This window comes from Rhinolophus sinicus, chromosome 5 (genome assembly GCF_057876585.1).
Source record: "Rhinolophus sinicus isolate RSI-liver-muscle chromosome 5, RSI-T2T, whole genome shotgun sequence".
Classification (NCBI taxonomy): Eukaryota; Metazoa; Chordata; class Mammalia; order Chiroptera; family Rhinolophidae; genus Rhinolophus; species Rhinolophus sinicus.
In genome coordinates, this window is record NC_142505.1 from 95130776 (window position 1) to 95151424 (window position 20649).

General features: G+C 33.7%; 1 protein-coding gene across 2 annotated transcripts in view; it reads right to left on the bottom strand.

Moving 5' to 3' along the window:
- CLINT1 (clathrin interactor 1) overlaps positions 1-20649 on the bottom strand; it is a 57315-nt gene that overhangs the window by 18714 nt on the left and 17952 nt on the right. For both annotated transcript variants that reach the window (XM_019740454.3, XM_019740446.3), the window contains exons 2-6: positions 9014-9118; positions 8362-8458; positions 6767-6875; positions 5646-5810; positions 2424-2601 (exon numbers count right to left, since the gene is read on the bottom strand). In XM_019740454.3, the coding sequence (XP_019596013.1) occupies positions 2424-2601; positions 5646-5810; positions 6767-6875; positions 8362-8458; positions 9014-9118 (654 nt within the window). The remainder of the gene's footprint in view (positions 1-2423; positions 2602-5645; positions 5811-6766; positions 6876-8361; positions 8459-9013; positions 9119-20649) is intronic.

A 20649-nucleotide genomic window follows, 5' to 3' on the forward strand; every position in this document is an offset into this window, starting at 1 on the left:
AATAAAATACTTAAAATTCCCCTTAAAACTATGACTGTTATTACTGATGACTGATGCAATTTAACTTAGACTAATCTAAAGCAATTTCTCCTTAAATATAAGAATTGCTTAATTCCAAATCGGTATAAATCAAGGATCAAGAAGAATGGCTTCCCACACAGAGCAAAGGGGTTAAGTGTATTTTCATCTATAAGCATTTTAGGGAATCTACAAGTTCCGATTAAATGCTTAAGAAAACTCTTGTCACTCACTAAGTAATTTCTCAGCAACAAATGACCTAAAGATTCCCACCACCAGTCCTATAAGTGAAACAGAAATTTCTTACCTTTCTGATGTCCAGTTTTATTACAATACAAAATAATTTCTTTACATGTTGAGAATATAAACCTGACTAGCACAGTGAAATGAAAGCCTCATAGCTGATCAATGTTCAAGAATTCCTGAAAATAGTAATGAACTAGTAAGTCTGAAATTCTGCTAACATGCTTGAGAGGTCACATGAAACTTTGTTTAGAAATCCACTCTTCTCTCACAAATACTCCAAGATGTAAAAGTCCCTGGTGTGCCCTTTAGTTACTATGATAAATAATACACACTGTATTTTCACTCTTTTAAACCTGAATACTCCATGTAAAAGATTTAGGAATCTAGCAGATCCTGCCTTAGAGCCAAGATAGAGGGAAAAAAAAAATCAAGGGAGGAAAAAGAAAAAGAATAGGAAGACAAAAGCACGGAAAGAAAATCTGAAGGTGGAAGGGCAAAGGAGAGAAAGTACCAACACAAGAATGTACACAGATGTCTAACTACCTACCTGACTCCCACACTTCAGGAAATATCAACAGAATATATGGCCTCTCTGTTTTCTAAACCAAAATAAAAATGTAAACACACAGGCCACAAGAATATTAGTGAGGGAAAAATTGCACAGAATATTTGAAGTACGCACCATTTTCCAAAGTGTAGTATTTGTTATCATATACATACTATTTCAGCATAAAATAGCTGGAAATGCAATTATAAAATAGATATATGGATTCAAAAGTACTAAAAATAAATTCTAGCTCTTTAAAGATCATATTTCAGAAACAGTTTTGAAAAAGACAGGAATTCTAGGGATTTAATAAATATGGAAACATACTGAAAAGACACTAAAAATATTTCAGAACCTGAATAGTTTCAAAATTTATTTTTACTTTTTTTCAATTACAACTAAATCTGAACTATTAAGGGTTTTTTGTTGTTGTAGTTTTTTGTTTAAGAGATAGTACTTAGTTACAAGAACTCACTTGACTCAATTCTGTCACTAACTATGTTACTCTAAGGCAAGTTCCACATAGCCTGAATGGGCCCCAGGTTTTACTTTTAAACAATAAAGATAAAATCCTTGCTCTAGCCTGTCTAATAGAGATACTGTGGGGCACAGATAACAAAGATCTCGCAAAACTTGCTTTTCAAATTAAGTGCTACATACACTGCCCTTTTAACCTGCAGGAAAACTAGTTTATAGCTATACTGGCAGGAAAAAAAACAAAAATAAATGCTATTCCAAGTATTGTTCTACATAAAACTAAATAAAAATGCCTTACCATTAGAGAATGTAGTTTATGAAACTAGAGGTCTATGCTCAAAAACATTTTAGTTCAAAAATCTATTTGGATTTTCTTCCTAGTATATACTGGCACAGAATCTAATGGAATATCACAGGAGGAGTTAAATTTTAAACGCTTTAACTCTTGTTTAAATTTAATATAATAAACTTCATTATCCGTCAGCAATACCTTAGATCTCTGGATAATCTGATGCTGAAATGCACAATGAGCTTTGAAAGTTCTTATTGCGAAAAAAATAATTCCAATAAATAGCCTGAATAAAAACATATAGGACATGTGATCAACTTTAGAAATAAATGGACAGACAACATTGAAAGCATGTCAGTACTAATTTCAAATAATGTTTTAGCTAGCATCTTAAAAACAGCCTCACAGCGCTCAAATCAGCAGCAAATATACTAAAACTTGAACAATAGTGAGAAGATTAGCAGGGCCACTGTATAACTATTCTGTATGTTCTATAATGGTGGGTATTAAGCGTTTATCAACTGTACAACACAGTGAACCCTAATGCAAACAACAGACTTTAGTTAATAATAGCATATCAATATTGGTTATCAATTGTTAATAAATGAACCAGAGTCATACAAGATGTTAATAACAGGAAAAACTATGTGTGTGTGTGTGTTAATATGGCAACTCTTTATGCACAATTTTTCTGTGAACATAAAACTGTTCTAAAAAATAAAATAGAGAGAAAAACAGCTCAACTTTAGGTAATAACTCCCAAAACAAACAAAACAACAACAACAAAAATCAGCTGCATAAATTTGGCACCCTCTCCAAGAGACCCAGAACACAAAGTGTTAATACCTGCATCTTTCTGGAGAGTCTTCTCTATCTTTCCTCCGGAACTTGCTGATGGTGTCATCAATTGTGCTTCCAATTTTATCACTCAGTTCACCTAATTTATCACTGAATGGAAAAGCACTTTTGTTTTTATCCCACTCCTCATCCCATTTTGATTTGGGCTCAGGATCGTATCTTTCACCTATATAAAAGCATTAAAAAAAGAAGCAACTCTCAGGACATTAAATCCAATAGGTATCTACAGTTCCTATTTCTGAAGCTCTTCCTCATAATAAAATAGTTTTCAAAGGAAAACAGAAAGCTCCCACAGTGCTGAATCAACACAATTACAGCAAGGCACAGCGTGTAGTGCCAGTCATTAAGTGGCAGGAATGCAGATTCAAAAGCTTTTGTTTACAAAAACTTACACAATTTTAATGCATAGCATAGCATATCGGGAAGTTCTTAAAGGCTGTTGAAAGGAGTAGAGGTAAACAGAAAAACCAACACAGGCTATATAAGCAAAGGAGAAATGGAAATCTTTTTGTTTTTACAAAAGTCACTTAATGCATTATATTTCATTCCTGTCTCTTAATGGTTTTTCAATTGTTAGAAAAGTAATGGACAGCAAAGTCTCTTAAAAAACAAACTATAGGAAACACCGTTCTGAATGCTGTATGTCCCAATATGCTGTAAAGACTCATAAATGTCATTCTTTAGTATCAAACTAGAAAACTAACTCACTGGATTTGATGCATGAGAAAGCATCTTTTAATTACTATAAAAGAAAAGAATATTTGAACTATTAAAGGATACAGACTGTTATCATGAAATATGCTTTCGCAGTTCAGAACAGTAAAGATCTATTCAAACACCAAGATCAAACATGCCAAGACTGGCAAAACCCAGGGAGCCTCAGTGTGAATTTGAGAATGAAGGGAATAGATCATGGCAGTGAACAAAAAACCCAAAATGTCAAGATTTGTTTTAGTCCTTAACCTTGGGGTCCAAAGGAGAGAAAGAAATGACAAGGCATTAAAGGGAACCTTTCCATTTCCGTGTCCATGTCCCAACTCAAGAGGAAAAGGGGGAAGGTACAGAGAAATTCCATGAGGTTAAGAAGAAAACACTGAAAATTAAGGCAGGTTGGAGAGAAAATCCCTTTTCTCTTTTTTCTCTGCAACGGCAATGAGAAGCTCCAAAAGTGGTTACCAGAGCTTTTGTTTTGAACTTTGGTTAACAAGTTCTGATGGCATATATGTATGCCCTTTGGTGAATGGCCTGCTAAAACTACAAAGTCAGAATTTTCTGTAAGAGCTTGAGGATTTTACAATGTGTCTACTAAATCTGAAAGTGACTACCAACGTGAAGAGAACATGACAAAGTGAATTTTTTAGACAAAACTTAAACCAGGATGGTTTTATAAAAATAGGTGATTTTCCAATGTGTATATACATTTCAATAACGTGATGAACTAGACTTTGAAAAAAAAATTTTACCAGAACAATAAGAATAGCTGAAAACTAAATTGATTAGCATGGTAGATATCATACTAAATGCGTGCCAAAGATAATGGATGTTGGCAGGACATTATCTAATGTCAAAATGAAAATAAACATAGTTAAAGTTGATTAGATATGTCTCTGAATCATATATATAAAATTATACATAATTTATAAAAGAATGTGATGCAAATACACAGGACATTGAACTCTGTTTCTAATGCAGATGCTGTAATTACCGTGTTTCCCCGAAAATAAGACCTAGCCGGACCATCAGCTCTAATGTGTCTTTTGGAGCAAAAATTAATATAAAACCTGATCTTATTTTAATAATACAATATGATATAATACCAGGTCTTATATTAATTTTTGCTCCAAAAGATGTATTAGAGCTAATGGTCTGGCTAGGTCTTATTTTCGGGGAAACACAGTATTTCACTATGACTGATTCTGAAAACTTATTCAATTTTCTAACTTTATCTAATTATCTACTGTGCTGGTAAAAAGATGGTTACAAGCAAGTAGAATGAAATAGTAAGTTGCAAATAGCAATTTCTACACGAAAAACATCAAATTGCCATAGCTATTCTGAAAAAGTTGAAGACTAAAATAACTACCTGGGCAAGTAATCCAAAAACTTCTTATTCCCCTAAACAAATAAAACTCCAAAACATATTTACATGATTTAAGAGAAACATTTTTGCCCAATTTAAGAATTGACTTTTATGTGATGCTTAGACATAAAAAAAAGGGATTTTTCTGCTGTTAGAAACATCCTTTAACAGCTAATTCAGTGCATTATTTTTTCTTTGAGGGCAAGAAAGCAGAGGAGCAAAGGAGTGAAGATATTATTTTATAGGTAATCACAAGACAAGAAATTTTACAGTTCCTGTGAGTTATGAGTTCTCAGTATAATCCAAATATAAACAAACTCAGACATGGGTGGGGGAGCTAGAGAGCCCTGATACGCAGCCACTAAGTGTACACAGCACTGGCCCGTCTGTGTATACAAAAAAATGATGACCAGGAGATGGTCAGAGCTCCAGAAGATACCAGTTCAAAGAGACGTGTGAAGAAAGAGAGTTATTTTCTGTATCCGTTTCAAGCACCTAGTGATCTATTTTAGGCAAACTATATTATTACATTAAAAATAAACACAGGCGATGAATGTTCTAGCTGCTCTTAAATGTGTTAGGAACAATAAAGAGATAGGGCTAGATGAAAAACTGATGGTATTGTCAGTCACCTTTTTCTACGTCAAATTAATACACTGCTTAATTAAGGGAAGAGACTGGGGCTGGATGAACTTATAGGAAGCTTATCTATCTGTGGCCAAAAACAGCTAAATTGGTTTCAAATTAGAAACATCAATCTCTTGATCAAACTTCGTATTTTTATGCTCTAAATGGTGAGTTAGAGAAATCCCTTTTTCTTTACTAGAATGGTAACCCCAAGAGGGGAGGGCATATATCTGTTTTATCCTCTGTATATCAAATCAAAGTTTATAGTCATTTAATTAACAGTTAGTGGTTAAAATCATATTCTTGAACCCACCAAAGTGAAAAATAGAAAGATGCCTAAGATCCATGTAATAGCAGCTGAAAAGAGCATTACATACATGTATGTTAGTATTCTCTGTATTCCTGAAAAAACTAGCATTGTGGTCTTTCGTATGTCAATGATTCTTAACATACACCTAAGAAGCTAATGGATGCTTAGGTGCCAGTTTGTGTCTGATACTCACTGTATCTGAATCCTCCAACACTGTCTGAGGAAACCCCAACATATTTGTCTTTGTTCTTCTTGGCTTTCTTTCGCTCTTCACGAAGCCTGTCGTCATCCTGGGCAAATTCAACCAGTTCTTTCACCTTCTGGCGAATATTTATACCTTGATCCTTGCCATGCTCATCTGTGAGGATGGTAAGAGAGAAACAAAACTTTAAGAATTCAGTTAATGTGTGTCAAACCCTTTAACACATACACAAAAAAGGCATGAAAATTTCAACATAAGAAACCAACTTCAATATTTTAAAATTAATAAAAAGAGGCAAATTGTGCCGATAAATTTTGCCATTTCCTCATCAGCAAATTCTAAGTTTTGAGATGCAATTTTGGCTTATAAGGGCCTGTAAAGGTGAAGTAAAAAGGACCACAGATAATGGTGCTGTGGAAGCTCAATTAAAGACCCACTAAAAAGGATTACTAATGATGACCATATGAAATGGACTTATAGCCACATAGGTTATTTTCATTTTCGGTATTTTCCCAAAATAAAACTGACTTGAACAATTTTAATGACTGGAAAGCACCCAAATGCCTTGGTTTCCCCAAATTCAAGTTTGGAAACACTAATTACCAGGATTTAGTGTAGCTGAAAAACTGAATTTTTAAAGTGCTTTCAACTGGGGTATGCTACAAAATGAAATGTGGTTCATTCTGTATCCTCTTTCACATTCAAAACACACTCTGGCCTTGCTGCCTTTGCACAGTAAATATTATTTGGTGGGAGGAAAAAAAACCCAGCTTCAAACAGATGTGTGTGTTTTGGAGCTCTAACCTTTTCTTCCCATATGATTAAAGCTATTCCTTTATGGACACCACAGGGGACCAGTCTCCAGTGCATATTTTAATATAAACCCGAACACTCATGTTGTGTTGGTTCTGTTGTTATTAGCCAGTCTTTTCTGCGAGTTCTTGTCTTCACTAATTAATACTCTAGGGCCCCACGTCTTGGATTCTGCACTCGTCACACAACCAGCAACAGTCACATTCTAATTAGAGAGGAGAAGCTTCTAAGCTGGTTCAGGTGACTGACAACTCCAACTACTGTTTTAATTTGCTTATAAGGGTTTTTCTATTGCTCACCTACAAAGTGGTAATTTTCCAGGGATCGCAAATCATAAATGTGTTCTCTGGCACTTGTAACAACACGCTCTGATCCATTCCTTATGAGGTAAGCTAGGAGCAGCAAAGACTGTAAAAATACAAAGCACCAAATGATTTAAGGAAATAAATACTAGTAGAGCTTTGGTAAATAGTTAAAGAAAAATAACTGCAATATTAGCAAATGAATAATCTTCGTGTGTGTGGGAGGGAAAGCTTCTTTACCTTCTATTAGACTATACGCAGCCTAAAACTCACATTATCAATTTGAAGTTCCTCTTACACCAAGCACAGTAAACAAACTGTCCATGTAGCAGAAGATTAAAACTACAAATCTGCTGTTAAGAAATATTTGAATGTATGATATAAATGAACACTAAGCTTTTAGAAAGCTGACTCAAAGTTTTTACTTTCTATTTAGGCATTATAGAACTATGAATTGTTAGAACATCAGTTTAAAGAGGACAATTATTTAGTAATTATATGATTCCACAGCATTTTCCACAGGTAAAATTTAATTTGGGGGGTTAATGATGTGGTTGTTTCAAACACTGACAACAAATAAAGAGAAAATATTGTTTATGAGGTTTCTTCTTGGAGTAATGAAAATGTTCTGGTATTAGATAGTGGTGACTGCCGCACGATTCTGAATACACTAAAAAATAGTGAATTATGTATTTTGAATTTAATTTTGCTTGAAACAAACCTCACATCAGAATGATTAGATCTATGAAAATTAAGTTGGTGAAATTGAAGGGCAAAAATCTTCATCCTACCAAGATTCATTCTTTAAAAAAGTAGTTTACCCAAGGATTTTTTTTAACTCTAATTAAAAATAATTTAACTTATAGAAATTTCAACTATTTCATCACAGCTACTGTACAAGCTGAGGAAGTGACAGTGAATGTTTTCAGAAACAACTAACACCAAAAACATGCAACTAAATAAAGCACTGATTTTCAGTCCTGAAAGCTAGAAATGTTGTTTTCAAACATAATATTATATACCATTTGGAAAGCACAGAAAAACTTATTCCGAGTAGCAAGAAAATACGGTGGGAATGGAAGAACAGATGACTATCTTGTTTTAGATTTCTACATTATGTGAGGACATCAGAACTAAATGAAAGGAATACATATTTGCAAACTTAAAACATTAGAATTTCAATGTGTTCTTTTCTTTAATTTTTGTAATAACACTGTTATACATTAGGTAAATTTTTATAGAGATGACAAACCATATATTATCGTTTTTATCTTAATTGCTCATATAGTAAATATGCATACCACTAGAGATTTATTACCTTTGATATACACAAATGTTTTTAGTTGGAAAATTTTAACAAATAAAAATATTAAACATTTAAAAGTATTAATACTAATTTTAAACATTTTACATTAAGAATAGTTATTTATGCTGACTAGAAAACAGAATATAAATAGCAAATCTACTTCTTTTACCTGTTTTAGGATATTCTATTGTAGGATTTAACATCCTTCATAATCACTTATGAATGTACACCTTAAAATTTCCAGTTCTTTTCAACATGTTACATAAAAACAGACTAATGCCCATACCTTATAAACTCTTCTCCAATTTTTTTTGTTGTCTTTTAACATTCGTGACCAAAGCATGTTCATAAGTTCTGGAAATTGTTCATACATAAATGTAGCCCTGAAAAGAGAGTAATTTCTCTTAAGAGTTTGCAGTATGTTAATTTTGACAGTAGATGGCAGGCTTGTTCTAAGTTAATGTGTTTTCTAAAGAGCTTAAAAAAATTAATAAGCTTAATTCAAAAAATTTAATGATATGCTTCCTTAAAAAATGCTTTTCCTATATTTTGTATAATGTCTAGCACATTCATGAGCCCCACTAATTAATATCATATTTTACAAGCCCTTCATTCACTGGCGTAGTGGTCCAGATGTTCACCAGGGAAAATTTTTCATAAATTTATTTCAAGTTATTTTATACACATTTATCAAAAATTTACACGGTAAGCTACAGTAAGTCTCTAAAGTTCATTGAAAAAGAAAAATTTTGTTTTACTTTTCTAGGCTAATTTCTAAGGGGAAGGGACCCTGTGTAAAACTTCCTCCATTAATATCTGAATGATTATGCAAAATTTTTATCTGGCAGCTAAATGGTTTAAAACTGAAAGCAAATTTCACATTTCTGTGTAAAGATGGTTGGATTCTTTCTGCACTGCTGAGTCAAATTATCACTTACTTGGCAATCTCTCCCATGAGTTGCCCAGAAGGTCCCCAAGGATCGTCATTCGTTGCTTCTCGAACCTTAGACTCGATCTCTGAATAATTCATAACCACATTGGTGCTGCAAAGAAAAAAAATGCACGCACACACGCACAGAGATTAGCATCAAAACTGAGAAACACATGAAAACTTAATAATGACACTACTGGGTATCCTAATGAGATACCTCAACAGGGTGGGAAAGAAATAATCTTTTGTGCACAAGCTACCCTGAGGACACTATACAACACATTTAAGTTATCTTTAAGGTTTTACTATTCCATTAGCCTTCAACACAGATAAAAGATTATATTAGACCTGGCATAACTCCAGTAAAAAATGGTTTTGGGTCACATTAAAAAGAAAGTTGGGCCTGCCAGAGTTTATTATAAACTAAATTATCAGTTTCCTGTACAGACCTGGTTTATATGTAGTCATAAGTTTTCAGCTTACAGAAATTCTGTAAATTAACTGGCAAAATTATATGACAGCTAAACACTATTTATATTGTATTTACGAAAAGCAATGACAAATAAAAGATAACACTCAAATGTTTAGAGCCACTGTGAACATTTAACTGTAATCCCCTAGTCTTTTTCATTTGTTTAATCATATACATCATGTACATGTGTTACAATCATATACATTTTCAATGTTACTATATAATCACTGTAACCCTTACTTTTAATGGCTACATAATATTCCATCAGATTGTATGACAATGCATTTAACTTTCACTCCAAAGCCTTCAGCAGTGGTAAAGGACATGGGTTCTAGGAGTCAGAAAGATCTGACTCCAATCACTTACTTTGTGACTTGCCAAAACTATTTTAATTCTTTTAAACTCAGTTTCCTTAGATGCAAAATGGGAATAAATACGAAGAATACCAGTTCAAATGGGTCATATCAAATGGTACTCAATTATTAGCACACTGTGTGACATATAGGGAGTGCTCACACATATATGTTAGCAATTATCATCATCATCATCATCATCACCTATTAAGAGAATCTTAAAATATTAAATAATATTTTTATAAGAAAGAATTAACGTTGAAAAGAGTGGCTTAAAACATGAGATGGCAAACTAGATTATTAAAACAGCATTTCTCATGCTTATATGGATTTAAGAATCCAAAGACATTCTGAGGAATAAAGAAATACTGGGAAAATGTAACACGCTATGGTAGTATTAATGTGACATCTAAAGCTCCAGTTGTTTACCAACTTGTTAAATAGATGCTGGTGAATATGGTAATTCAAATCTCCCTCTTAAAATGAAGTCTTAGAAATAGTGAAAAATCAGAATTCAATAACTATTACTTAAATATACCCAACTTTTGTTGTATGGTTTTACAGCCATCAAAAAAATTCTATTTTTTAAATGAGAAAGGTTTGGTTAAAACTGACACTCAAATCTTTTCCTCAAATATAAAGAAAAATAAATTTCAAATTTATTACAAACACTTCAGTTTCTTTACCTTTAAGGAACAGACTAGTTATAAACAGTTTTAAGTCAAATTTTAAAGGAACCATTATACATATAAACATGACTTGCCAAATCGCAGAATAAATCTGGCTTCTAGATTTACATTCAGAATACTAAGGAAGTTCTACTACTAAGGAAGGAAAGCAAAATCCTATTACTTTCTTTCAAATCTTGGAGAAAGCTGTCTCCTAAAATATCTACTGGTTTGATCAAATAAATACAAATTATTTCCCTGGGATTAAAATTAATACATAATCACCACTGCCTCCTTTAAAATTTAAGACTATTAATGAATGAATATACATAAAAATCCACTAAGATTCTATTGACAACAATTTTATGTATAAAATAAAAGGAATAATCCCATTTCCCCCCTAATTTTGTCAACAATGGAACCAAAATAAAATCAAGGTAGCCAATGACAGATTTGCAATTTAAGGTGACACAAAATGATAGATTTCAGAATGCTTTTGTTTGTCCTAGTGGCTGAAGTATGCATGGCTTAGGCAGTTGAAAGTGTCAAAATGCAGCTGTGGGAACGCACAATAGCAATTAGGATTATAATTCACCCAAGCATTTCATTCCCAAGAATACACTTGAAATCTGTTTGCATTGTTTAATTTGTTGAAGAACAAGAGAAAAGAATCTCTTAGTCCATGTGTGTGAAATATTTTCACTAGAACCTTCATAAATGCTGTAGCTTTCAGAACACTACTTGCCTTGTTCAAGCTAAAAAAGCCCATGGGTCAAATGAGGAAGGTCCTGTTTCCATAACCCTTCACAAAATTCTTAGCTGAAGGCCTGTGTGTGAGTACTGTGTGTTTAGATGGAGAGGTGGCAGAGCGCCAATAATTTAAGAATCTTATTTCCTTGGTTTGAAAAACAATGGGAATTATGTAAAATGACGACTTGCCATTAGAACTGACCCACAATATAGTTATAAAGTATATCCACAGAAAAACATGGCAATGATGAAAAAAAAAAAAAATCAGAAAATTTCCGTGAAGAGAATCAGGATACATTTTAAAGCCATTTTCCAATGGAACTGTTGCTTTCAAAAACTGGAAAAGAACTCTCTTAAGATGAAATCTGATGGCATAAAGAATTCTAAACAAAGTATTTTTAATCTGCACTTAATTCAGAAACAAACGTAAACTGAAACAAAACAACACTGTATAGTTTGGCCTTATTCCAGGTCATTCAAAAATAACTATTTCTAAGAAGGTAGACATGGCATTTTGCTCCTTCCTTTCCCATGTTTTCTACTGCCCTCAATCCATACCCTATCCACAATTCCGGTGACCTTTTTTTAAAAAAAGGGGGGGGACCCTCTTTGCCCCCAAAAAAGAAAAGTTAAAAAAATTATATCCAGATGTGAAAGGAAAAAAACAGCTTCTTTAATTCTGAAAACTTCCCATGATTGACACAAACGTTTTAAGAATGGATATTTCAGACACTAGAGGGGGCTCTCTCATCAGTTTTTTAAAACAAAATTCAGACAAAGGTCTAGGGTCATTCCTGCAAACAAAATTAGAGAAAATTACCAGGAATGACCACAGTGAAGAATGTAAGAAGCTGCTCATGTTCTGAAGATTTTACCTTAAAGCAATATTGAATGACTGCTTTTTACAAGGATAAAATCCACAATTAAAATCACTGTTGTTTATGTTTGTAAAACTGCTCACTGCTTCCATAGTGCTTTTACACTTTCCATTTGTGAAAGGCACAATGAAGTCCCTGGTGAGAGTTCTTAACTCTGGACACCCAGCACCACTCACACACTGGACCTTTAATGCCCACACCTAGGTTCCCAGGCTCAAGTGCTGCACGCACGCTGCTATGTGTGTGTGGATACAGACACTGTGCAATTAGTCAAAGGTTGATTATTCAATTTGTAAATTATTAATGTTCATTTTGGCCTTCCTGTTTAGTTCCCATTTCTGGCTTATTTCACCACTCACTAATGATAAAATATCAAGTTATTTTACTTGGTAACAGTTTGGGTCCAGGTTTTAGAGGCAAAATTGGTTGAAAGTAAAAGCTAAAATGGGGTTTTTACTTATAGATGGTCAATGCTTCTAATCTGCATTCAAAATAATCAGTAAAATGATTGACAAGAGAAAACTTTACTAGTCCTTGCCGACATTTTTTTCCTGTCAAAAGGTCAAGAATAATATGCTTTGCTAAAACAAAAGCAAGAGAAAAGGTGAAGTATAGGTATAATCCAGTCCTAACTGTCAACAAAGGAGTAAGGAAATTGAAACAGACGGATGTAGTAAGAAGTATTTTTCCCAGCTTGCCTTTTTAATTTTACATAAAAAATAGTTAAATGGGTCTATATCTTTAATATGGTTTCTTTTTTGTTTTAAACTTATTATAAAGACCTCATTCATTCCAAGATCAGGAAAATATTTAGCAGTATTTTCTTTAGAACTTTAAACTTGTATTTGCCATATGCATGCACACTTACATTCACACTTACAGACACAGAAGGTCAGAAACAGAAAAACAGGCAGCAAAAGACAGGGACAGTGTTCAAAGCAATGGTTTTAAATAATCGTATTTTTTTCTTTATACTTTCCTGATTTTTCCAAAATTTCCCCCATGAATATTATATTGTAACCAAGGGAAAATTATTAAATGTCATTAAAAATATAAATCAAGTACTATATCATCATTAGCTCTATTTTAACTATAGAGAAATAAGAATCATGGTAGACCCATGTAAGTACAGTGTTTCCCCGAAAATAAGACCTAGCCGGACAATCAGCTTTAATGTGTCTTTTGGAGCAAAAATTAATATAAGACCCGGTCTTATTTTACTATAAGACCGGGTCTTATATAATATAATAAACATAATAATAATGTAATATAAATATAATACCAGGTTTTATATTAATTTTTGCTCCAAAAGACGCGTTAGTGCTGATTGTCCAGGTAGATCTTATTTTCGGGGAAACACGGTACTATTTATACGTTCAATGTTTTGTTTTATCAGGCTAATAAGTACAGCAAACTAGTAACTAAAACACATGCATACACACTGAAATATGTATACCAAGTGTGTAAAACTACAGGGAACAATTTAAGTACCTAATGTTGAAATTAACATGATTTTTAAAAACTATTATGGAAGAATGACTCCTGACATTAAAGCCTATATTTACAAGTTACTTTTTAATCTCAATGCCACGAAGATTTCAGATGATACTTTTATGATGTACGTAAATTATGCTCCCTGTAAAGTATTAATCTTTACAAAAACTTTTAAAAAAATAATAAACCACCCATAAAAGGAACAATAAACAAAGTTTCCTGAGGTAAGAAGTCCCTTATAAGGCAGAAAAAAATTTTTTTTAATCTTTCCAGCCAAAACATTAGGGAAATAGTTTTAAGAATACCTGCTCTAAAAGCTTGATAATTGACCATGTGATAGTCATTTTTCATCACGAAATGGTCTTCACCACATTACCCTTATTTGCAAGCTGAACATTTTATAGATTCAATACTCATATTTTAAAACCAAGTTATATGTTATTACAGTCCCGTGAACAATATCAAATTTATGGTCAACAACCAAGAACTCTAGTACTCCTAAATTCAAAGTACACGTAATTTTCGTTGTTAGCAGAAAATCTGAGGCTGTATAGAAATGGTGTGGGGAGATGGAAAAACTGATTCATCCATTTGGCTGGATATTTACTACCCATCAAAAAAAAGTCTTTTCTTGATCTGAAAATGAAACACAAAGCAATGAAAAAATGTCTTAACATAAGCAGTGGTTTAGTAGAAGAATTAATGCTGTTAAAGCAAGTATTATATTTGATTATATAGTGTCTCAGTTATAAAATAGCTACAGTGCTAAGACAAGGAATAAACTACAGTGCTCCCTCCATCCCTAAGGAAATCTAATGAAATATTGGAAAGAAGAAACACAGATCACAAACCTAATACTGGCCAACACGGGCTGCAGCCCCTCTACCAAAAAAGTGAGGAGAGGGGGAAATATATTTAATACCAATTCTTTACTAGAGAAGTTAAAGAAACTCACTCAGGACCCATGATTAGCAAGTGGCAATAGATGTTCAAACCTTGTAGGTTTTCTAATTCCAAAGCCCACTTTCTATTATGTTACAATGCTGTAGATGAGAGAATTAATATTATTTGACTTAAACAAAAAAGCCTACTAATTAATATATAAGATGACATCACAAACTGTGCTACTAAAAGAATGAAATGCTGAATCAATGTTTAAAAAGATATATTTGCAGTCATGGAAATTATATTTTCTTTGGTTTTAGTAAATATTAAACCCAAACTATCCATTTGAAAAGGAGGAAACCAACATACCCCTTCTTAAAAGCTAGGGAAAGAAAATATGTTTGAATAAGGAAAAACTGAAATGGAAGATATATGAAGTCTGAGGCTCTTATCCGTTCTTCTGCAGTACCAAGATTTCAGAAAAGAATACCCTGTGTTACTTAAAAAAACATATGCTCGATTTCAATTCAATTATATCGTAAGTATGTGGGATGCTCATGTGCATATTATTTATGACTTCACCTATTTACACAGAGGACTATGCTGGATTATGCATCCTGTTTTCCTCTTTACTTTTCAAAAGGGAACATTAAAATGCTAAATGCTGAAACATGCAACTTGTGTTTTAAAAGAACTATCAAGAATTTACACTGAAATATTATACCTCAATCCTTTAGCTACCAGTCAAAAAAAAAAAAACTAAAACCAAATAAATATTAAAGAGCAGTTTACTGCTAGGTTTTGCTGACGGAGGAGGGGAGTCCTACAGTACCTTTTTAAAGATCAAGAATAATTCTAGGTACCTAAAGATCAAGTTAGATTACCACAGCCGATCCCTAAAACATTCTAAAAACATGGTAGAGACAGAAAAACTGCCTAAGTTTAAACTCAAGCTGCCCGCCCATTTCACATTGAAACCACAAAAAATGTAGTATTAATGTTCAAAAACACCACTTCAGTTGTCCCCTCTGCACATGTAAGACAATACAGAACTACTCCTAACTGATGTAACTATTTTTAAAATTCCTGTTTTAAGCTGTTAAGACAACTAAGAATTGTGTATTCTTTTCTAAGCCAAAAGCCATTCTCAGTCTACTACTAAATTCTTTGATACATTCACACCATCGATGGCCTTTAATTTCAATAATAGTTCAGTCCAGTGTTGTCATGGGGGTGGAAAACTGAACTACAGAATTTTAATCATTCTTATGTTTTCCTATTACTGAACATTGTTGACTGATACGGCTCAATATTTCTGTTATCTTAACTCAAGTTTTTAGACTGCATTTGTGCTACTACAGGTAAGGGAGAAAGATAAATTATATAGAAATGTTTTCTATAGAAATATTTACTTTTCAGGGTTTTTTTTTTTGGGGGGGGGGCAGGAAGCAAATTAAACACTGAACACTACTCTGCAGGAAGAAAAGTAAGAATAAATCCCTAACATTCTTGAAAGATTAGCTGAAGACCTTTGTGTATCTTCAAGATTATGAAAATGAAAATGTTTGTACAGACTCGTGACAATCTAACAAATTCAATCAAGAGTTCAAGTATCCTGTGCATATTATACTTCCTCAAACACAGGGTAACACTACTGAGATTCTCCCAGTTTTACTTCTCAGGTAAAAAACTGTTGCATGGCAGCATACTTTCATAATTTTTTTTACTGACTTCGTGTAGATTAGATTGTGTCATCAATACTTGTACCACCAAACCTGGTGCTCCTCTGTAAATATGTACAAAGCTCCTATTTTCAGTACGTGAATGATCATTGTCTTAGGCTTGGCCAGGTTCACTACCAGCACTGGAGGCTGGCTTTCTTCTAGTTGTTTTTCACACAGAAGTTCGATTCTTACCACAGCCCCAGAGCTGGAGCACAATAAAACTGCCAAGTGGATGCCAGTGACTGGCTTAGCTGAGTGACTTGTTCTCACACATGCAAGTCAGAATTGCATCGTAACAAAATTATACCTTATTTCCTTTAACAAATCTCCTGGATCTGTTTTAGAAAGTCAAAACTCTGAACAGAAAAATCTATCAAGAATCTACTGCATTTTAGAAAGAAGAACAGTTACACCAGTAGGAAATGTAATGTGAAAAAAATTTAATCTAAGAATTTAATCAGTAATTAACATTAACTGATTTGTAACATACTTTCTCTTCTACTCTAAAAATAGCCATTATAGGTTATCAGTATTCCAAATGACATCTTTATCTAAATATTTCAAGCTTAAAAACTAGCATTCCAATTCCACACAATTTCAAATTGTGCATTAAAGAAATACTCAGTCCTTTGCTTACAAAGGAGTTCACCAAACACGGGAAGAAAATTTTCGGTTCTGATTTATTATCAGTTTGCATGGGCCCAAACTAGTCACATCTAAAATTTCTGAGATTCACAACAAATGATATGTTTGTCATTTAAATATAAAGTTGTCCTAAAATGTAACCAACTGTATAAATTTTATGAATTTTTTTCCCAAGAAAACACAGAAAATAATTATTTTATGGTTTATGTAGAATTCAAGGCAGGAAGTCAACACTCCAAATTTAGTGTCAAATGGCAAACTATATATATATGTAAATTGATCATTAAAAAGATAAAAACTTATAGCAGCAGTGACTAAAACACCTCATTTTATATAAAAGGTCATTAAATGTTTATAGTCCAACATAAAGTCTTTTGGGAAACACTAGAAACCACATGTAATTATTTCAATGCCTCAAAAAATACAGGAATTGATCAAAACAAAACAAAATACTGAATCCAGGATGGTAGGTAGAGTTCTGCCTCTCAACGTCTATCATTTCATTCTTTTCTCCAAAAGGCACCAGGCTCTTGATCACTATTAACTGTGACTTAAACTGGCAACTTTTCAAGGAAATAGTTCAGTAATTTATGTAACAGATGTTGAAGGAAAACTTATATGAATGAGATAAGCCAAGAAAAACATCCTGATGTCCACAACTGAATTATGGCCTGTGACAGGAAGAAACTATAAAACTACTTCCTTTCCCTTACAACGTCAGTGGGTAGCAACACCAAATGAAATCACCCATTTGATAGCAGCCCATTTTCAGAAGTAAAAATGGGCCTTAACTCTAAGAACTGTTCCAAACACATATTAGATGAAAGTATTGCATTTATGTAATTTCATAATCTGCTTCATCTTTTATGGCTATTTTGTGTAAAAGCAAATTAATATTTATAGTACTTGATAATTTATTAGAAATTAATAGGGCCCAAATTTTGTCTCTGATCATTAGACAAATCAACCACTGTGTCTCAGTATCCTCATCTGAAGGGTAGTTCCCAGGTATTATTAGAGATTAAATGAAATATATGTAAAGCATTTAGCACACATGGTTATTTTTCTACCAGTATTTATTATTAACAGTTTGAAGATATTCTTTACATGTCCCCTTATACTTATTAGGCATTTATACTTATTAGCTATCCACATCTCATTCTGACCCACAGTACAGACACTGAAATGAAGATTTTGAGGCCATAACTATACAGCAAGGCAAAAATGACTCTAGTACTAAGAAATGGCCAAAGAACTGGAAAGCGGTGTCACTAAGAGATAGGACAAACAGCTAGTAATACGAGCCCCAACAGAGAGAACTGCTATTTTATGTTTCACAGAGTTTGTGTTTTGAGGTCCTCTCCTTAATCTTAGTACAGCACCAACTGTGAGCTAGGGTTTGATTTTACATAAGTAGCAGCTTCTCCTTTAGTGATAATCTGACATCATCTGATAAAATAAATAAGTCTCTAACTTTTTTTGAGTCATTCATATCAACTATTGCAGTCACACATACCAAAGTAAATTATGCCAAAAACAAAGACTTAAGCTATTATAATGAGGGAAATTAGCATGAAGTTTATATTTACAATTTAGGAATATCAAAGGCAGCAGAATTCTGAGCTTTCAAAATGCCAAAAATAAGGTCAGTGTAAGTCACTCCATGAGGTGTCCAGTTGAACAAAAGGTTTTAGAAGGGCCACGATACCCAATGTCTGTGACCTGTTTCCTCGGCAAAAACACAAATGATTATCTAGGAAATGTCTGGACATCCATGGGTCTTGATAGTTCACATGGAAGTCCTTCCACTCCTTCACGAGCACAGATGCTGCCGCTCTCATGACCTGGGCAGATGAGAGGCTTACAAAAAAGCTGTCCCAACCTAAGCTAGTCCCATGATGCTAAGGAATTATTATTTTCCAGAAAGGCACTCTGGTCAGAGGCCATAAGACTGGGGTGGGGGGGAAGGGTGCACATGGCTTGCAAAAGGGAAGAACACATTGTATGGTTCAAGGAAGCAGGATGAAAAGCTGCTTCCAAAATGTAGCAGCAATGTTGCTTGGAACGTTGTAGCAACAGAACAGGCAGAGGCAGCCACTACTAGAAAATTCTTTTCCTTTCATGGCCATAGAAAAAATAGCTCTCACAACACAGAATTGTATGAACACTAACCACTATCAACTATATAAAAACTCATGCATGTGGACAAAGCCTAATTGGAAAAAAAAACAAACAAACATGAAAACAAAGTGTTGGAGGCGGAAGGGACACATTTAAAATTTTATTTATACAATGAAAAAACTGATCTCTCTTTTAAAAAAAAGAAAAAGAAAAACAGCACTTGTATATAAAACTTTTCTTGACTTGCTAGGGAAGTATCCCATGGCTGGGCTGATTTAATTCTGCTGAGGCTCAGCTTCCACTCCCTGGCTCAGCAGCCTGTGTTCTATCAGTGCCCTGTCTGCACAGATAAAAGCTTTCTGAAAAGACAGCTTTGGAGGGAGGACCAGAAGGTAAGGGTGTCAAGTTGCTCTCTCTGCCCCGTGGCGGGAGGCCGGACAGAGCTGCCTCCAAGGGAGACTGCCTACTCCCTAGGAATGCCAGCCCTAACCCTACACTGCTTGCTACTTCCAGCTGATTTGTTTTCTTTTATCGTGTATCTCTGTAACTTTTAAGATTTTTATTTTATTTTTATTTTCTTCTAAAACAGTGCTCTACAGTGTTTTGTGAAAAATACTCTGGGAGATATTCATAGGTGTTATGTGAGAAAAGGATTCCATGGTGAGGTTTGGGAAATGTTAGGTAAAAACAAAGGCAACTTGATTAAGCCTCTCAGAGCGTCTCTCAGAGCCTTGACTTACGTGCATCGGGAGTCTCAACAGGAGACAATACGGAAGATTTCTCAAACTTTAGGGACAACACACCTTTCCCCTGGAGCTTTTTAAAAGTGTCCCAAGAAACCCACTTTAGTATATACACTATTTTTAAAAATTGCCCTCCCCCCACCAAACTTCGAAAAAGGTCAGTTTTATACCTTTCATCTTACCATTCTCGTTTTTTCTTTTCTTTTTACCTAATAGTTTTTCCTTTAACCTTTTATTTTTATGTGTTTAAACTTTTATCTCTTGGCTGGCTTTCAGCCTTTTATCTTCCTTTACAGATCATTTATTTTTATTGCATTAAGAAAACCGATTGATCTTCACTGTTGATCTCAATTTTCTATCTTGTTTGTCTCATCTGTTTTATACTCTTTTTATATCCCTTTTTTCCATTGGGTTTAAAAAGCTTAAACATCATTCCAATCCCTTCCAAGTTCTGACTTTATTTTTAGGCTAAAGTTTTAATTTCTCAGTTTTACTTTAATAAACCTATGTTAAACATTTCTTTTTTTCCCTGCACATTTCCTTATTTTATGGTATTTTATTAGCATAGCTGAAAAGAGAAATGGGGCTAGGAGCTCAGGAAAAGATGAAGGGCCTCTCCCCACAGCCCCTTCCTCTCACACAGAAGTAACATTTTATATGAGAAGCAATTAAATATGTATACAAGATACTCAAAAAGAAATTAGCTTTATCAAGTTCCCAGGGTGGAAGAAAAAGATAATTCTTACAAATTAGAGCTGCTTTTTAACAATAAAATGTCAGTTTCTATGTATCTGAGAAGTAGCAACACAGGGTAGCTTCACTATTTTTCATCCTGAAAAATGATCTCAGGGCACATTACAAAGCCAGGCAGGCTGTATGTTTGGAGTCACTTTGGGGGCCTTTTCCCTCA